Source organism: Lycium ferocissimum, chromosome 6, assembly GCF_029784015.1.
Source record: "Lycium ferocissimum isolate CSIRO_LF1 chromosome 6, AGI_CSIRO_Lferr_CH_V1, whole genome shotgun sequence".
Classification (NCBI taxonomy): Eukaryota; Viridiplantae; Streptophyta; class Magnoliopsida; order Solanales; family Solanaceae; genus Lycium; species Lycium ferocissimum.
Window position 1 is genome coordinate 70,305,779 of NC_081347.1, and position 16,134 is coordinate 70,321,912.

A 16,134-nucleotide genomic window follows, 5' to 3' on the forward strand; every position below is an offset into this window, starting at 1 on the left:
TTGTAAAAGGCTAAATAAGCATTTCTCCCTAAAAAGTCAGAGTTCTGTCGAGAAAATAAGATCTCTTGACTTCTTACAATTTGAATAGAAGAAAATGTCTTTTTCAGATATCTTATGTGTAAAAAATAAAGATATCTTGTAAAAAGGTGATAAAACTTTAAAATTTTTATAAACGATCGAAATTCCCTTTCTCCCAGTATTGTCATGATTCATGAACTTCGAACTAAAATAAAATAAAATATCATGGCTGTATCTTGAATTTCATACAAAATATTACTCTCTACGTCACTTTTACTTATTCACTTTAGCATATTAAGAGAAAAATAATTTTTTCCCATTTTACCCTTAATATTAGTTACTTATTTCTAATCATTTCCCAAATATATTGAGGCTTTACACCAATTAATATATTATAATACATAAGCTCTTTATTATTAGTAATTCTTAAAAAATGGCCAAAGTATATTGTGGACAAGAAAAAAAAAAAAGGGAGTATTTTGGAGTTTTACCTTCGTAAATTCGACATCCTTTGACACTGTCATGGATTAAATTATTAACAAAGTTGAGGCTATTTTTCAATTACAAATCCAGAAAATGGCTATTTCTGAAATTTTCATAAATTTTAGATTCATCAATTTGTGAAATATAGTAACTAACAACTAACAAGGTGGACTTGTCAGCTTACTCGTGGGAGTTGAAGACGCTGCTAATAGCCGGCAATTTTGTATATTCAAATTGCAAAATCGAACTTATTTAATCATTTATGGCTTCTTCACCTAATTCTAGATTAGCAATCATTAGTAGACACTTTACTTCAGCAACTTCTGCCTCTAAGGTACCCCTAAACTTCATCTTACTACTAATTACCCTTCTTGGCAATTCAAAAACAGGTTTTGAGATTATTGGAATACTAATGAAATTACAGATGTCTTAATTTCAACAAATCTTGTTCAGTATAAGCATTATATCCTTCTATAGTCTATCATTAAGAAGAAATAAAAATAGTGGATTTGATGGTTTGCATAGAAAAGCAAAATATTTAAGTGGGGAGCGATAAGGGTAATATTATCATTTCAACTTTTATTCAAGGGAAAAAATAGGCGATTCGATTAAATCTTGTCTATTTCTTGCCGCCTAACAAAAAAGAAATCATGATTACATGTACCAAGAACAACGGTTTTCTGCGACTTCCGTTCCGGCCATTTCAGAGGTTCGATCTCGGACCATTTGAGTTTACGAGCTCTGCCGCTTAGGGTGACTACGATAGATAGAACATGGTTCACCCGCTCAAAACAATTGATCGGGAAAGGTCTTGTTCAAAGCGAAGGATTTAGTAAAGGATAATGCCGCTTTATACTAATATAGTCCCGAGTTGGTAAAAGTTAGAATGTTATTACATCTTCTATCTAAATTTATTTTATTCAAAATAAACTTATAAAGCCAATCCAAAAAAAAAAATTAAGTTGGGCTATCTAAATTTATTTTAAGCACAAAATGAACTTATAAGCCAATCCAAAGGGGCTCTTAGTTATGCGGGTTTCTAATTTGTAAATCAAACGTCATATATTAATTTTATACCTGAATAACTAACTTGCTGACTGGCTACAAACTAGCTACAAAACGTGGTTTAAGTTATGCAGAAATTAATGTCTATTTAGTAGCTAAAAAACGACCCCTTATTGTATATTCAAGTTGCAAAATCGAAGTTATTTCGTCATTCATGGCTTCTGCACCTAATTCTAGATTAGCAATCATTAGTAGACACTTTACATCAGCAACTTCTGCCTCTAAGGTACCCCTAAACTCTCTCTTACTACTAATTACCCTTTTTAGCATTTAAAAAAAAGGGTTTGAGATTGTAGAATACTAATGAAATTGCAAATGCCTTAATTCCAACAAATTTTGTTCAATTTACAGTTGCAGAAAAGTATTCCCTCTCTCCTAATTTATATGACACAGTTTGCGTTTCAAGAGTCAAACCTCTTTATTTTGACCCGTGAATTCGGACATACTCCTTCTGTTTCATATTAGTTATCATGTTTCGCTTTTCGAGAGTCAATCTTCGGAGCTAAATTGAATTAGTTCAATTCAATATTTTAAATTATAATTTAGATATTCAAAAACTTCACGAAAAGTACACAAGTTGTAATTATTCTCATATTAATATGGTAAAAAATATATCTCAAAATATTAGTTAAAGTTTATATAGTTTGACTTTTAAAAAAGGAAAGTGGACAAGTCATATTTGGAGGGAGATTTTTTTTTTTTAAGTTTTTTGAAAAAAAATTTATATATTTAGAAACTACATAAAAAAGTAGTACTATAAGTCACAATAATTAACAATTTAAAATATTTAAAGGGCCTACGAATAAATTACGGTCAAAAGATTTTCTTATTTGACTCTCGAAAAACGAAAAGTGTCACACATATTGGGACAAAGGGAGTGGTTTTTTTTGAACATTGAACTTGAGTTTATGGTGAATTACTTACTTACATGTTCATCCTTTATAGCATGGCCCTAATGGTCAAAATTTGGGGTGGATTAAGATATCTCCGGAGGTTTCCATAGCATTAAAACATGGAAGCCCGATTGTTGCATTGGAATCGACTATAATATCTCATCGTATGAGAAGATTTTGACCTCCTTGCTCATTTTTTTTTTTTTTTTTTTATGGTTTTGCTTATATGTCTTATTTGTTATTAGTACAACTGTAGGGAAATTATGTGCTAGTAATTAGCACCAGTGGTAAGAGCGCAACTTGTGATGTGTGAGTTAGGCACACATTACGGGTTTGAATCATGCCTACCGCTGGCAAAATCCTTGTATTTAAGTGGAGAACCTTGCATTTAAGTGGAGAAGTGTAGAGACGTGGATTGATCGATGATCATCTACTTAGTTTCAAACTGTTGTGCCTCTAGCCATTGTGAAGAAGACTAGGGGGCAGGCCCATTACTCATTGAGTTTCAAACGGTGTGCCACTAGCCATTATGGAGAAGAGTAGAGCGGCTGACCATTATTCATTGAGTTTCAAACTGTATTACCACTAGCCATCGTGGAGAAGAATATAGGTGTGGCCCCATTATTCATTGAGTTCCAAATTGTGTGCCACTAGCTATTGTAGAGAAGGGTCAGGGGGCGAGAACCCATTATTCATTGAGTTTGAAACTATGTGCCACTGGCCATCGTAGAGAATTGTAGAGGGGCGTGCCCATTGTCCTCTGAGTTTCAAATCGTGTGCCACTGACCATTAAGAATATCTCGGTTATCAAAAAAGAAAAAGTTATGTGCTAATTATTATTACAATCTAAAGAATGTATTACTGAAGATAATTTTGTACTTCGCGAGGAAGTTGAGAACAGAATGTAATGGAAATATGAATGAGAAGTGATGTTAAGCTAAAATTTAGAAATAAATTTACTTGTTATCCATGAGGGGCAGTTGTGCGATGAGAAGTCAATGGTTTTGGAGTTCTAACTGGCTTGAGGAGCAAATGTCTATGCATTCATTGCTCTCTTGAAGCAGTTTGTTAAGTTTTCTTAAAATTTACCAACTTTAATGGATTTTCACGTATATAAATATATCAATTGGGAGCTTAAAGCTATGGGTCTGGTTAACCGACTGTTTATGCAGTAGGTCCGCTCCCGATCTCCATTCTTCCTCCCCATACCAAGCTTTCCCAAATAAAATAGAAAAGCAAAAGATGGAGACTTCTGCTTTACATTCATACAGTGAAAATAACGTGTTACTTGAATGATCAGTGTGTTACCTCATCAATCGGGCACGCTAATTGTGCATCAAATAGACTGATAACTGTGTGCAAAGACTTCAGACTTTATGGCAATGCATTTCAGTAGTTGGCCTTACTGAACCTTATATGTATTAAGTTAGCTAGCCTTAAGGAGATAAATTTACTTTCTCATTTATGTTTTATTGATAGTAGTTCCAACTATGGCTTTTATTGCTGTTTCCAGGAATGCCATATCCTCAGAATTTCGAGACAGCAAAAGAGTTGGAGGTCATTGTGAGGGAGAATGGAGCCATACCTGCCACTATAGCTATTCTGGATGGCGTACCACGCATAGGTGTCTATCTGAGACTTCGCTTTATCGTGTTCTTTTCTCTTTTCTCATTTCTTGGTTGGATGTACCTTGGCACGAAAGCGGGGTTGATTTCCAGGATTCTTAAGTTCATCACATCTCTCCTGAACTTAAAGTGTCCAAAGACCTCATGGCACTCTGTCTGTGCTCGACTTAATATGCATCTTAACTATCAATAGAGATCAAGTTGTCTATGTCTTATCCGTTTATGTATTTACTCCATACTTATGCTAACTTTAGACTTTTGGTAGCACAATTAAATTGATGAGTGCTTTAACTCTTAACATCTTTCTCTTATCAAAGAAATGAAACTTTTACAAAATACTTGTGTTCCTCAAAATATACATGCTAAATTAATGTACGTTGACTTCTATGGTCAATCATATTCCAGCACTGGCATATGGCTGATGCATAGTCCATGAGTATCTGACGGTTGTCTGAAAGTTTTGACTTTTCCAACTTAATTGGACAGTTTCTATCAATGTGAAGATGAGCAATTTGAATGTAGTGGATTCTTTTTGTAATGGAATGTGAAGATGAACAATTTGGCATGGAGAGTAACCTTTTTGAGAGCATCTATGCTGTGAACCATTTCCATCTTGTACTTAATTAATTCCAGAACTTCATGTTCTACAGCAGCTATGAATATTTGATAAATTATTAGTTAAACTTTACAGTAAGTGAGGAAATGTAATAGATGAGAACACGGTATCTCGAGAATATTGACGTCATTACTAACTAACAGCCGTCAGGACTGATCATCATGACTTTATATGATACTCTTGACGTCATATTGACTGGTTGTCAAGTTTTATATGATACTCTTGGCTCAAAGTTTGTCAACTTCTAAAATGATAAAACTTCAAATACTTGCATGACTTTAGGTTATTTCTGAGTTGTCTTATTCTTGTGTTAATTTTCTTTTAACAAGGGAAATCATAGTGACATGTAAACTGTTTTAACCATGAATTATATTCTTTATGGTAGGCTTGACTACTGAAGAACTAGAGAATCTAGCACGTCTTGGTAGTCAAGCTCGGAAAACTGCTAGTAGAGACATTGCGCTTGTTGTAAGTCAATCAAACTACGTGACTTAATATGGGCAATTATATTCTGTTTGCCTTTATCATATTTGTTAAAATATTGTTGACTGCTGAAACTTAAATTTCACTAGCTTGAGGAATAGACATATATGTAAGTGTGTGTGTGTGTAAATCTCGAGATGTGACATGAATGAGTTTCATGGGCCTAGAGAAAATAGCATGCCACAAATGGCTTGTTTTATAATGTATGCTGGCAGAATTATGTGCCCCTTGATGATGACTATACAATTTTACGAATATACTCCATCACAGCTTGCACTATCTTGTTTGTTTTACACTCCCTTGTTACAGTTCCAAAATATTTCTAGGAAGACAGTTTTTATTATAACAAAATGTGTTTATTTATTGATTATTCCAAACTTTACCACAGTTTTAAGTATTTTGAGGAAGCGTGACTTTTAAAAGGTTTGTTTCTTTACTTTTAAAACATTTTTAGTTCTTTGTTCTTTTCAGAAAAAACATACCAAAGATGATGAAAAAGCTCTCAAACAGCTTGAGCCGTCTCACTTATTAATCGTGCGAATCGTGCATTATTGGCCTTCACACTGAAAAGAACTGATCATTTGCTTATACGGTTTTGTCCTGAAAGCATCAAATCCAGAAGCCTGGTTTTTGTTCGCCATCCACTAGAATTTCCTTCACTTCTTAGACATGCTCTCCCAATCAGGCACCACTAACCTCCACCTATGATATGATTGCTTCAATTCTTGTGAAGTACTTTTCTTCAAGATTCTAATAAGTTTTTTGCCTCAAGCTTAAACAAGCCTTTTAATATAAGTCCACCCATATCACTATGACAATTTGCCTACCTCTCTGCTAAAAACTTACTTCTCTTGTCATATAAGCCTAGAAGGGATTTATCAGTAGCTAATCACAGCAATGAAATGATTATCATCACAATCTATGAACAAGCCCCCTTAATGAATCTCATTAACTTCCATCCTGGATGGGGATTATAATATTCTTGCTTTGGTTTAAAGAGTGAAGAATAATAATGCTGGTATTTTAATTAAAGTGGAATGTGATGGGAATTGCTGTTGATTATAATTCATTAACTTCCATCCTGGATGGGGATTATAATATTCTAGCTTTGGTTTAAAGAGTGAAGAATAATAATGTTGGTAATTTAACTAAAGTGGAATGTGATGGGCATTGCTGTTGCTAAAAATTATAATGAGTAGGGTAGGAAGAACCAAGAAGACATCTGATGTCCCACACTTTCTTGATTTGCACTATTGGAGTCTATTATTAAGCATCAAAGGTGTGGCCTAGCTGTCAATGAAGTGTGATGAAAACCATGGGAGATAAGGAGTTTGAAGCTCAATCCAGGCATAAAAGCTTTGGTGACTTTATCCCATCTGCCCAAGCTTTAGTGGAAGAGTTACTTGGTTTCTGTACTAGTGGGAGGTAGCAAGTACCCGGTAATATAATTGAGGTGTAGATAATCTGGCCCGAACACCACTATTTATTAAAAATAATAATATTCAATCTATTATTAGTTTCCTGTATTCAACATGCCTACTTAACCGTCTGACTGCGCTAGCTTGTAGGTAAGGTATCACAATAGGGAGTGGAAGTGAACTCAGAAGAAGAGACCTTAACAACCCTAAGATCATAGTTCATCCAAAAGTTTTAGTTACTATCAAAGAGATAAATATCCACTTGCTTCATGACTTTTTCACATCTGATTGGGTCAAAGTTCTGACATGTTTTTCATTATTCTTTGTAGGAAAAACAAGTGTATCTAGTTTCTCATTTGCTGTTGTGAAAGACTGTTTTCACTTTACTCATGCAAGTGTTCAATTTTCTTTTGGTTCTTTTCATCTTTTATTTGCATATCCGTTGAATGGTAACCTTTCACGCATAAGTAACAGTATTTGACCTGCAATCTTCTGGATATTGTTATATTTGGTTCTACCTTTTGTCTTGACTGGCATCTGCTGTGATTCACATGTTTAAGCCATAGAAGGCTATCTATATGCGTCATCTTTAATTTTTTCTTTCAAAAGTGTCGAAGCGTATGTTTGGATATCTGCCAGGAGCCCAGGATCCAATAAAATATTCTTGGGAAGCTGCCACAAAGCTGTCAAATTAAGTTTTCTCTAAGTTTTTGTTTCTTGTATTCTTTTCTAGATGGCAGGCAGAGAGAATGGGGCAACTACTGTCTCTGCAACAATGTATCTTGCTTCAATGGTGATGATTGCATTCATATTGGATTTCTCTAGTAATTTGTTTGTTTTCTGATGTCATCCAGATCTTTTTCAACAAAAAATCTAACGTATCTTGTAGGTTGGTATTCCAATATTTGTGACCGGTGGTATTGGAGGAGTTCATAGACATGGAGAGAACAGTGAGTAAAACAATGCTTATATATGTGCTTTGGTGCTTTGTCTCTGTGGTGATGCTAGAGTTATGCATTTTGCTTGGTAGCATCTAATTTTTTAATTAGAATGGTAGCTTGCCAAATTACTTTGAGCATTTGATGACAAAGAGTTGGCAAACAAGTATTTGATTGATAAATAAAATCAAGAATGGAGAACAAGATGCATGTGAGGGCATTTTAGTGTACAGACTGGTAGTGATCAGTGGTGTAAAGTGGCAAACTTTTCGTTATGAAATAAGCAACTTCCTTAGCTTTCAACTTTTCTTCTCTTGTTTTCATTTATTTTCTTATTTATTATGTTTGAGTAGTTCTTATGCATTTATTTGCAGCAATGGATATTTCTTCTGATCTTACTGAGCTTGGAAATACTCCTGTAGCTGTGATCTCTGCTGGTGTAAAATCGATACTAGATATTCCTCAAACACTTGAATATTTGGTTTGTACCAACTTTCTTATCCAACTTCAGATCTCTTGTATATTATAATGGATGACTTGGAAATTCAACTATTTCTATTCCTATCTTGACCTACAGGAAACTCAAAGAGTTACTGTTGCAGCTTAAAAAACCGATGAGTTCCCTGCTTTCTTCACACAAACTAGTGGCTGCAAGGTTCACATTTTGTCATTAATCCTATGATTTAACTCCTTTAATATGTTTCAATCTTATAGATCCTTTCCAACTGCTCCATTTAAAGATAGAAAAGATGATGTTTTTGCATTAGTACCGCATTTGTTCCACTAAATGTAAAAGAGGACATGTAGGCACTAAGATCCAACTGTAAGCGAGGAGCTTCAAAAAGATTGTTCGATGATGCTCTGTTGAAACCATTTTACTTGTTACAGTTAGAGAAAAATACAGTTTGACATCCCTCTTCTCGGATTCGTTCTTTAGTATTACAAGTAACCCCTTTTTCAGGCTAAACCCTTGAAACTAAATACCCTATACTCACAAAAGGTGTAAGGAATAGAGGACAGTCTATGTTACCGTTTTAAAAAAAAAAAAATTGTGGACAGTCAGCAATGTTTTTAGGAAAATGTTGCCACGTTCTCAAACTTAGAAGCCTAATTCTGGCTTTGACTGTGGCAACTAACATTTTGAAGAATAGAAATGCCAAAATATTTATGTTCTGTCTGCTACTCGGCTAAGGATAATTGAGGAGAGATAGAAAGAGTAAAGTGAGAGAGCCATATAGTTTATAATGTAATGTTTCAAGAAATTTCCTGTCAGGCTCTTGATAAGTACAGTAGATCTTATACACTCACTGTAAAAGGGGAACAATTGTAAAACTAGCGCAGTTATACAAGTTTCATTGAACAAACAAAGTGGACTATTGAAACAGTCCTAGAAACCCTCCCAATATATGAAAAGTAGACCAACTTATGCTGGAAATGGAATCATAATAACTTAATAGCTTCTTCTGTAGTACTCCATCTTTTCATTTTATGTCCACTCATTTCTTTTTGTTATGTTCGAAAAAGAATGAAAAACATTTCTATATTTGGGAACTCTTTAATTTTAAGCCTCTCATTTTGCCCTAATTGCATACTCTTACAGCCATAGGAATGTCATGACATAGTTAAGACCACAAGTTCTAGGACTACCTTTGTTATGGTATATATATTCAGTTTACCCTACTTTCTTAAATACCGTGCCCGGTAAGCACCGCTTTATTAAATGAAACGGAGGGAGTAAATAGCTATACTGAACTGTGAAGTGAAGTATAGGAAAAAGGGAGAAAACATTATTACATACTGAAATGTGATGCTTGTCAACATCAAACACTAACATAGTCAAAAGGTGGGTTCTTCTCTTCTTAAAATTTTTTCATTCCCTTGACTATTGGGAATGAAGGGTGGTTCAGAAGAAAATGATTCCATACTGTGTCAAAAAATATACACAACTGTTACTATGTCTTAAAAAACAAATCGATTTCATACTAATTAGCATAGGTGAATAGATTACTTCTTTTCTTTTGGAATATGTTTGGATAACTTGTGAGCGGTCTCATATAATTTCAGTTAGCATGAGATCATATCTTTCTTAATTATATTTATAATGAACATTATATCATGTTTTCTCATTGGTTATCTTTTGCCATAAAACATAGGCACCTGCTCGAGTAGAATCGCCAGAACATTGTGCTAGAGTTATTGGCAAGCAGCCCTGAACCTATTTCATCCTTCATTCATTTACTTGTAAAATCTAGCATTTTTACTTGTATTCTCTAAATTTGACTATAGATGCAAACATAAGACTTGAGCGAAAGAGTGGAATCTTGATAGCAGTCCCCATTCCAAACGAGCATTCCGCTTCTGGAAGTTTGATTGAGTCGGCAATACAGCAAGCTCTCCAAGAAGCACGGTAAGTATTTTGCTGAATCCTCTTATTTGCGGAGGTACATGGTTCTTTGCAACTCATTGCCTATTTCCACATACTTATAACATACTAACATGGGGATGGAATTGTAAACTCAGAGAGAAGAAGATTATTGGCAATGCTGAAACTCCATTCTTGCTTGCAAGAGTGAATGAACTTACTGGTGGAGCATCTCTGTCTTCAAGTATCCTTATCTGATGTTGCTACTAACGTTTAGTTTTGCAGATCATTCATTAAAATCTTGATGGAGAAAGAAAAATTTCGCAATAAATTATTATTAATTATTTCCAAAATGGCATCTGAATTAAATTATCCTTCAGTTCATCTTTCTAGTTTCTTTAATGAAGTTCCAGACATCGCACTCGTGAAAAATAATGCCAGTGTCGGTGCTAAAATTGCTTTTTCGCTTGCCCAGCTTCAAAAGCATAGCGATAAAAGGTCGGTGCACTCTATCTGTTATCGTTTCTGCTTGTTCATTTTCTTTTGATTTTTATAATGGTTGGTTACAACCTTAATTGGTTTCAATTTCAGTGACATGTGCTAAGAAGAGCGGGTGTTGTTACTTCTCATGTTGTAATACTCTTATATTTCCTTCTCCTTCCAATCAACTAAGCAGTTTAAGCTCTTTGATTCTGAAGGAAGCAGTGACCTCGGCAAATAGTAAGCGTCTTGCGGCCGATGTGATTACCAGCCAAAGGGCAAAAAGACGGGTTGAATGCGACTCTACCAATACCAAACTCCTCTGGAGCAAGGAAAAGCAACTCTACCTAGTAGTACTGTATATGGAGCAGAAACAGTGTTCAAAAGTACTGCATATGTGGTGTTCAACGTGCGCTTCATAGAGTCGAATGTATAGAGTATTTCATATAATTGATTGCAACTACTTTGTGACTGAGGCAGAGTGAACACACAGTGGACATATTCAATGGCTCCCACATCTTGATTGTGTTTTTAGAAGTCCTCAGGTGGAACTTTTCTCATTTACTATTTTCTACATCACCAATCACCATAGGCAGCTTAGATAAATGCAAAATTTCTTACTGTATTAATATTATTTTCATAATTTGTGGTGTCCAGGGTAGTTTGTGCACTTATTGACTAACTAGTGAATATTTCCCGCTTCGCGCGGTTATAAATGTCATTGAATTTAGAAATCTTTCATAAATTGTAGCCAAATAGATGATCATAAAGATTATGTCATACAAAACATTATTTGGTTGTTGATAAAATCACAAGAATAATTTTTTTTTTTTAATTAGAATTAGAGCTTATATGAATTCCATTTTCATTTTTTATTTTTATTTTTATAAATAATCAAAAAATCTCTTATAGGTCTAGGCATTTCTGTGTGGGTACGCTCATAGCTTCGTTATGTATGACTTTAGAACCACTGGTGACAGGTAATTTGTCTTATTTTAAAGACGGAAAAGGTCCATATCTGCCCCTCAACTATACAAAATTGCACGTATTTGCCTGTCGTTTGAAGGTCGGTTCACTCATGCCCCCAACATTACAATATGGGCCATGCATGCCCTTACACTAATAGAACCCATTGAAAATTTGGATCCCTCTTTTTTTAACCCAAACCCGCGACCCCCCCCCCCCCCCCCCCCCCCAAAAAAAAAAAAAAAAATTAACCCGAACCTCACAAAATATAACCCATCCTCCTCTTTCTTTTCCCCTTTCTTCTTCACCTCTTATATTCCTTCAATGGAGATTTTCCTATTCTCGAACTAAAGTTGTAAATTCCCCTAAGATTGAGTGATATTTTAAGTAGTTTAGGTCTATTGTTTGATTTTGCTCTATTATATTGCTAATGAAATGTCGCAAAATTCGAGCTCTTCAAATAGCCATGGTAGGGTTTGTGGATGTGGAGTTGCTGCACTCCATCTGACTTTGTGGACTCCAAATAATCTTGGTAGACGCTTTTTCAGGTGTAATAAACCCGATGTAAGTTATCTCTTCCCTTTTTCATCGTGCAATTTCTTTTGCGATAGATTTTTAATCAAAATTTTTTGTGTTTATTTTTATGTTTGGTTACAGGCATTATCTTGTGGATACTGATTCTGGGAAGGTAAATTTTTTTCAGCAAGAGCTATCCAAGTGATCAACAAATTGAAATCTGAAAAGGATGCTCTCATTAGTGAAAACAATATTTTGAGGAGGCAAAATGATGCTCTTATTAATGAAAACAAGCTTTTGAAAGATAAAGTTGACTCTCTTCCACTTGAAGCTTTGAAGGAAATTGTTGATGAACTTGAGACCAACTCTTCAACAATTCATAATGAAGATTTTAAGGAAATTGTAGATGAACTTGAGGACAATTCTTCAGCTATCGATAAGGAGACTTTTAACGACGTAGTGGATGAGCTTGAGGCTTCCTCTTATATTGGTAATGAAGCTTTTAAAGAAGTAGTGGATGCGGTTGATGCTTCTTCTATTGATGGAAGTGTTTGGAATTTGTGGGGAAAAGTTTATCTTGTATTGTTAGGTTGCTTTGTTTGGTTTGTGTTCTGTTACATGTTGTGAGGGAAGATTTGAAAAATTGATGTAAGGTAAGGTAGGGCAATGTAATGGTTGGAACATTTGGTTTGTGGCTTTTGTAGTTATGTTATTTAGATGCAATGTAATGTAATGGTTTAATTGCAAATGTTTTGATGTTTGGAGTGGAATGAAAGTTTGATCCTTAATGTTTTTGTGCCTTCATGTTCTTGTTCCATTATGCCATATTGTAATGTAATGGTTTAGTCGCAAATGTTTTGATGTTCTTGTTTTTGTGCCTTAAGTTTGATCCTTTTGTAGTTGTGTTTTTTTGTGCCATATTGTTACTTGACTTCAAGACCAATGCCCCAAAAATAGAGAAACATGATATGCAACCCAAAAAATTTGTACTCGATTTTGTTTTTACAGAATCACATATGCCCCTACACTATCTGTATCTAAACAAATCTGCCCTTAACTATGTGAAACTTCACAACAGCAGTAGCCCAAACATGAAAACCCACACATCTACTAAAACAGAGCACCAAAGTTTGTACGCATTCACATTAGATTTCATAATCAAAACATTCACACAAACACTTGCAAAGACTGATTTTCATACACATACTAAACCAAGATTGCTTTCATTTAATTCAAAAAGAAATTTCATAAAGAAAATACTTAAAAAGAAACACGGAGATCTAGTCTATCACTCTGATCTCCTCCTTTACATTAACAAAGAAGGCTATGCGTTCGTCAGCGTCACAAGTTGGTGGCCTCACTGAATTCTTCTTGTACTAGTTGGTGGCCTCACTTGCAGCTTTCTTGCCTTCAATCTTGTCTGTGACTCAGAGACAATTAAAGGCCTGAGCACTGGATCTTCCTTATGGCCAATATCTGGACCATAGGCTTGTGATTCTTGTGTGGTGGCTTGAGAAGAGCCTTGTGTCATTGGTTCAGTTGCAGCATCGTGGTTGAAGAATTCTTCCAACCAGTCATCAAAGTCTTATGGTGGCTGTGTGGAGGATGGTGCAATGTTTGAGGCATCCTTTTGCTTTTCCTTTACTTGAATCCTCTCTACCAACATTCTGTTGTTATCAAATGATAAATAGGTAAGAATTTGTCAAGAATAAATTCTGAAGAGAGAAATTAAAATACTGTTTTACCTTGCAACAACCTCTAGCATTGTGGTTCTCATCACCACATTTGCTGCATGTCATAACAATACCTCTCCTTGATAGACTCCACTCCCCCTTCCTTTTCCTTGCTTCTTTAGCTACTCTATCTCTTTTGACTTTAGACCTGCCCATAGTCTTGGCAATGTCAGGTTGATCCATGGCTTGAGCTTCAATAATTTTCTAGAATTGTTGTCCTCTAACAGGTTGCAACTTGTTAGTAAGTCAAGGAATATGCCTCCTTGCTGTAGAACTAGTGTATTTCATACTCAGCTTAGCCCTTCAAAACCAATAAATACCACTAATTAGTTAAGTTGATACAACTTTAAAACAAAAAAATTATACACCTTGAAATAGACTAATTTGATACCTTGTCATACAACATAGCTTTGATAGCATAAAAAGGGATTCCCGATAGTTGCCAAACTCTACGTGCATCTTTTGTGAAAGATCAACAATATGCCTATCATCACCTTCAGATATTTCATAGCCAAAGTCACCATTAAACTCAACCTTGCAATAATGAGCAATTGCCCTGTAGTCATTATATAACTTTAGAGCTTCTGGACTAAAGTCACCCTTCAATTTCCTGTTAAAATACAATCAAATAATAGATTATGGTAAACAAAAAAAAAAAAAGAAGTTTTAACTGAACAGTAAGGAGTTTAGCTGATTTCATCTTCATTTTTAACCAACAAATTCATAACCGTTATCCTAATTTCCTCCAGCATCTTGATGATTGGCATGCTTCTAGCTTGAAGAATCCATAAATTAAATGATTCAGTGAAATTATTGTCAACCATCATAGTTTTACACTGAGTGTCTAAATATGCTCTACGCCAAGCTTGAGGAGGAAAGTGTAAGAGATCCTTGGCAGCAGAATGATTATCCTCCTTAGATAATTCACCCAACTTTCTTAGATGGTCTTTGAACTCTTCTTCATATGTGCTCCAAGCACACCACCACATCAACTTCTTCATTTGTCCACTCCACTTTTTTTTGCAAATTGTCCTTAATGTGTCTCACACAAAACCTATGGTGAGATTCAGGAAATGTATTCTTCACAGCATCAATCAATCCCTATGACAAAATATGCACAAACATTAAATAATTTAATACGAATCAAAAAATTAAAAACTGCACAGTAAAGAAAACACTAAAACTGTTACTTTTTGCATATCTGAGATGAAAGTCACCCCTAGTCCATCTTTTAGTTCCAAAGAAAGCTTCAAACACTCAAAAAACCAAGTCCAAGTCATGGAAGTTTCTTTGTCTACCACAGCCCAAAGCAAGTTGATAAAATTGGTTCATGGAGTCTTGAGCAAGGGCCACTAACATTTGACCCTTATATCTACCCTTCAAAAATGTACCATCAACACCAATCAATGGTCTTAGCCTACATTTCCAACCCTTCTTTAATGCATTGAAGCATATGTACGTCCTCAGAAATTTTCTTTTACCTTTTTTAAGAGCACCTCTTGATATACTTATCACAACATCAGTGCCAGGGTTAGATTGTCTAAATTCTTGCCCATAAGCCTCAAGTTTCTTGTAATCATCAAGAAAACTGCCTTCTAACTTCTGAAGAGCCAACCCCTTGACACTTTTGAGCTTAGTCTGTGTCACATTTAATTAAAAAAGATTCTCCAACTTCCCATTCATGTCTTTCACCTTGTACTTGGGATTGTATTCAACCTTTCTCTTAAACAACTGAGCCAAAGTATTCTAATCAGCCCTAGGATTCTTGAAAGCTGGTTGACATGTGTGTTCATCAATAAAGGTCTTGATTTTCAAGGAACTACTGTTCTATTTGTTATCTGTTAACATATACAATCTAAAGGGGTAACCATCTTGACATTTGTAACTAGTCCTAGTTCTATCTGTTTTTTTTTTTTTTTTTTAACCTCAACCCTCTCTTATTGACCATTGCATAAAAGTTCACTGAAGTTTTAGCTTCATTTCACATCCTTGAAAATCATACCTAGCTCTAAATCCTTAAACTGTTCCAACTTATTAGTTACAACCCTCTTTCTTTCTTTCCTAATCCCTTTAAGATCTGTAGAATCTGATTCAGAATCATCTGATTTTTCGTCATCACTACCCCCAAGAGTATGCTCACATTCAAAGGCTACATCAAGGTCTATGGAAAATGTTTCTGTGTGATGAGTAATATTTTGGGCAAAGACCTTTAGTTTAGATGCATCAACAACAAAGAAGTTAATAGCCTTGAATTCTTTACAGAATAAGCATTGTAGAGTCCTTATACCATCATCATCAACAACCAAGTGATACCTCCCCGAGGGGCCAGTCCTAGAAGTTATTTTACAACTCTAAACTCACAATGTTTTATAAATTCTTCACACAAAGAATTATAAGTAATCATACAAGCTTCACAACCAGACAAAGTGTGAATCAGCTTTTTATTATAGACTATGTCTTGTGAAAAGACCCAATTACCCCCATGGTGGAAGACCAAGTCCACTTTCTCAATCATCTTCACGGACAACACATGGAAAC

At 34.9% G+C, this 16,134-nt stretch overlaps 1 protein-coding gene and 1 long non-coding RNA gene across 8 annotated transcripts; one reads left to right on the forward strand and one right to left on the reverse strand.

The window, feature by feature from the left end:
• Positions 1-755: 755 nt before the first annotated feature.
• Positions 756-11,126, forward strand: LOC132060266 (pseudouridine-5'-phosphate glycosidase-like). Of its 7 annotated transcripts, none has more exons than XR_009415907.1 (10): positions 1,596-1,792; positions 2,512-2,623; positions 3,973-4,137; positions 5,086-5,168; positions 7,335-7,394; positions 7,491-7,551; positions 7,914-8,020; positions 8,117-8,194; positions 9,693-9,738; positions 9,826-9,914. XR_009415907.1 is itself a non-coding variant. In XM_059453216.1 (10 exons), the coding sequence occupies exons 1-10, from the start codon at positions 1,721-1,723 to the stop codon at positions 10,503-10,505; spliced, it is 858 nt and encodes a 285-aa protein (XP_059309199.1). In that variant the 5' UTR covers positions 1,602-1,720; the 3' UTR covers positions 10,506-11,126. The 7 variants fall into 7 exon arrangements, 5 of the variants coding, with proteins under 5 accessions (XP_059309202.1, XP_059309204.1, XP_059309199.1 ...); XM_059453216.1 differs by lacking the exons at positions 7,914-8,020; positions 8,117-8,194; positions 9,693-9,738 and adding exons at positions 10,060-10,145; positions 10,315-10,399; positions 10,493-11,126 and having other exon boundaries at positions 1,602-1,792; positions 9,826-9,946; XM_059453219.1 differs by lacking the exons at positions 1,596-1,792; positions 2,512-2,623; positions 7,914-8,020; positions 8,117-8,194; positions 9,693-9,738 and adding exons at positions 756-835; positions 10,060-10,145; positions 10,315-10,399; positions 10,493-11,126 and having other exon boundaries at positions 9,826-9,946.
• A 1,825-nt stretch (positions 11,127-12,951) lies between these two features.
• On the reverse strand, positions 12,952-14,016 carry LOC132060975 (uncharacterized). The gene is made up of 3 exons (XR_009416071.1): positions 13,988-14,016; positions 13,609-13,897; positions 12,952-13,530 (listed from the first exon to the last, which is right to left on the reverse strand). It is a non-coding gene; the product is annotated as an uncharacterized LOC132060975 (long non-coding RNA).
• Between the last annotated feature and the right edge of the window lie 2,118 nt (positions 14,017-16,134).